This window comes from Arachis stenosperma, chromosome 1 (genome assembly GCF_014773155.1).
Source record: "Arachis stenosperma cultivar V10309 chromosome 1, arast.V10309.gnm1.PFL2, whole genome shotgun sequence".
Classification (NCBI taxonomy): domain Eukaryota; kingdom Viridiplantae; phylum Streptophyta; class Magnoliopsida; order Fabales; family Fabaceae; genus Arachis; species Arachis stenosperma.
Window position 1 is genome coordinate 5,468,408 of NC_080377.1, and position 1,784 is coordinate 5,470,191.

At 30.9% G+C, this 1,784-nt stretch overlaps 1 protein-coding gene across 1 annotated transcript; it reads left to right on the forward strand.

Moving 5' to 3' along the window:
• The first annotated feature begins 225 nt into the window (after positions 1 to 225).
• LOC130974113 (zinc finger BED domain-containing protein RICESLEEPER 2-like) lies at positions 226 to 1,547 on the forward strand. Its single transcript, XM_057898867.1, has 3 exons — positions 226 to 957; positions 1,037 to 1,355; positions 1,444 to 1,547. The coding sequence occupies exons 1-3, from the start codon at positions 226 to 228 to the stop codon at positions 1,545 to 1,547; spliced, it is 1,155 nt and encodes a 384-aa protein (XP_057754850.1).
• The last annotated feature ends 237 nt before the right edge of the window (positions 1,548 to 1,784 follow it).

Consider the following 1,784-nt stretch of genomic DNA (forward strand, 5'->3'; position numbering starts at 1 on the left):
GAAAGGTACCATGTGCTAAGGTTGCAGATTTTGGATCAATTGTTACTTTTTATAATTGATTGATTTCTTAACACTAAGGATAAAAGAGTGCAGAATCTAATGGAGAACTAGTAATAATAATATTTTAAAAGTACTTTGGATGTGCATGGTTCATTGTTGTGTGGTGGTGAATTCTTTCATGTTCGTTGCTCTGCTCATATTTTAAATCTTATTGTCCAAGATGGAATGAAAATATGTGGTGATGCAGTGTCTAAGATTAGAGAGGGTATTAAGTTTCTGAGAAAATCTGAAAGTCGAATGGTTAAGTTTAAAGAATGTTTTGAAGATATTGAGGGACTTGAGTATACGACTGCATTATGTTTAGATGTTCCTACTAGGTGGAATTCACTTTATGCAATGCTTGCAAGTGCTATTCCTTATAAGAAAGCTTTTGAAATGTATAAAGTAAAAGAAGCTGGGTTTAGGGAGTTTTGTCCTTCATCAGATGAGTGGAGAAGAACTGAAAAGATATGTGATTTCTTGTTACCATTTTATGAAACTACCAAGTTGATGTCTGGAACTTCTTACCCAACATCCAACTTGTATTTTTTACAAGTTTGGCAAATCCAGCTGATTTTAATGAATAGTTTGAAGAATGATGAAGTGCTTATAAGGAACATGGGAGAAAAAATGATGATTAAGTTCAATAAATATTGGGAAGAATACAGTGTTGTTCTTGCATTTGGGGCAGTTCTTGATCCTAGATTTAAACTCAACACTTTGGTTCATTGCTATAATGAGATTGATCCTATTAGTGCTAAAGACAAAGTGGAGCTTGTGAAGAGTAAGTTATACAAGCTGTTTGAGGTTTATGATCAAAATTCCTCTACAACTGTAGAGAGTTCTTCCCAACTTTCAAGTAATTTTTCTCAAGCAACATCTTCTGCAATTGGAACTCAACTTATTAAAATTGTTGGTGTAAGTATTTTTATCTACTTGATTATATGTGTTTTTATTTTTCATGCTTTTTGATTCATATATTGTTTGTAATGCAAAGGATTTGATGTCCCGTAATCAAGAAGCTGAAGTGAAAAGTGGAAAGAACCAATTGGATATTTATTTGAGTGAGGCAACATTATTTTGCAATGATGCAATCATTGATGTTTTGCAATGGTGGAAAGACAACCATCATCGTTTTCCAACCCTATCACTAATGGCACGAGATTTGTTGAGCATTCCTATTACTACTGTGGCTTCAGAATCTGCATTTAGCATGGGTTCTCATGTTTTGAATAAGTATAGAAGTCGTTTGTTGTCAGATAATGTTGAAGCGGTGATTTGCACCAGAAATTGGATTCGTGGATATGATGATTTTGGTATATTATATTTATGACATACATACTTGAGTGATTTTGAACATTATTATGTACTATTTTGCTAATATATTTATTTACTTTTTTCTAGAGGAAGATAAAGATCAAGAAGATATTGCAAAAGGAGAAGGCTATTCTTCAGGAGTTGGTTCCAATGATGTTATTGACTTATATGAAGATGAAGATGAAAATTAAGTGTATTGAATTAAGTTTAATTTGCTTTGAAGACTATTTATAATTATGTTTTTGGACTTTGGATTATATATTTATTTTGTCTATGGGACTATTTATAACTATGACTTGAGTATTTTGGATAATTGGATTATGTTTATTTACTTTGAAGACTATTTATATAATTATATCCTTTGAAGACTATTTATATTTAATATTTGTATTTATATTGATTTAAATAGAAGATATTAGATATGTTCT

Excerpts from the sequence above, each read along its gene's own strand:
- LOC130974113 (XM_057898867.1), top strand. The coding sequence starts at position 226 with ATGAAAATATGTGGTGATGCAGTGTCTAAGATTAGAGAGGGTATTAAG. Across the intron at positions 958-1,036 it reads AACTTATTAAAATTGTTGGT|GATTTGATGTCCCGTAATCA; the intron begins GTAAGTATTTTT and ends TGTAATGCAAAG. Across the intron at positions 1,356-1,443 it reads TCGTGGATATGATGATTTTG|AGGAAGATAAAGATCAAGAA; the intron begins GTATATTATATT and ends ACTTTTTTCTAG.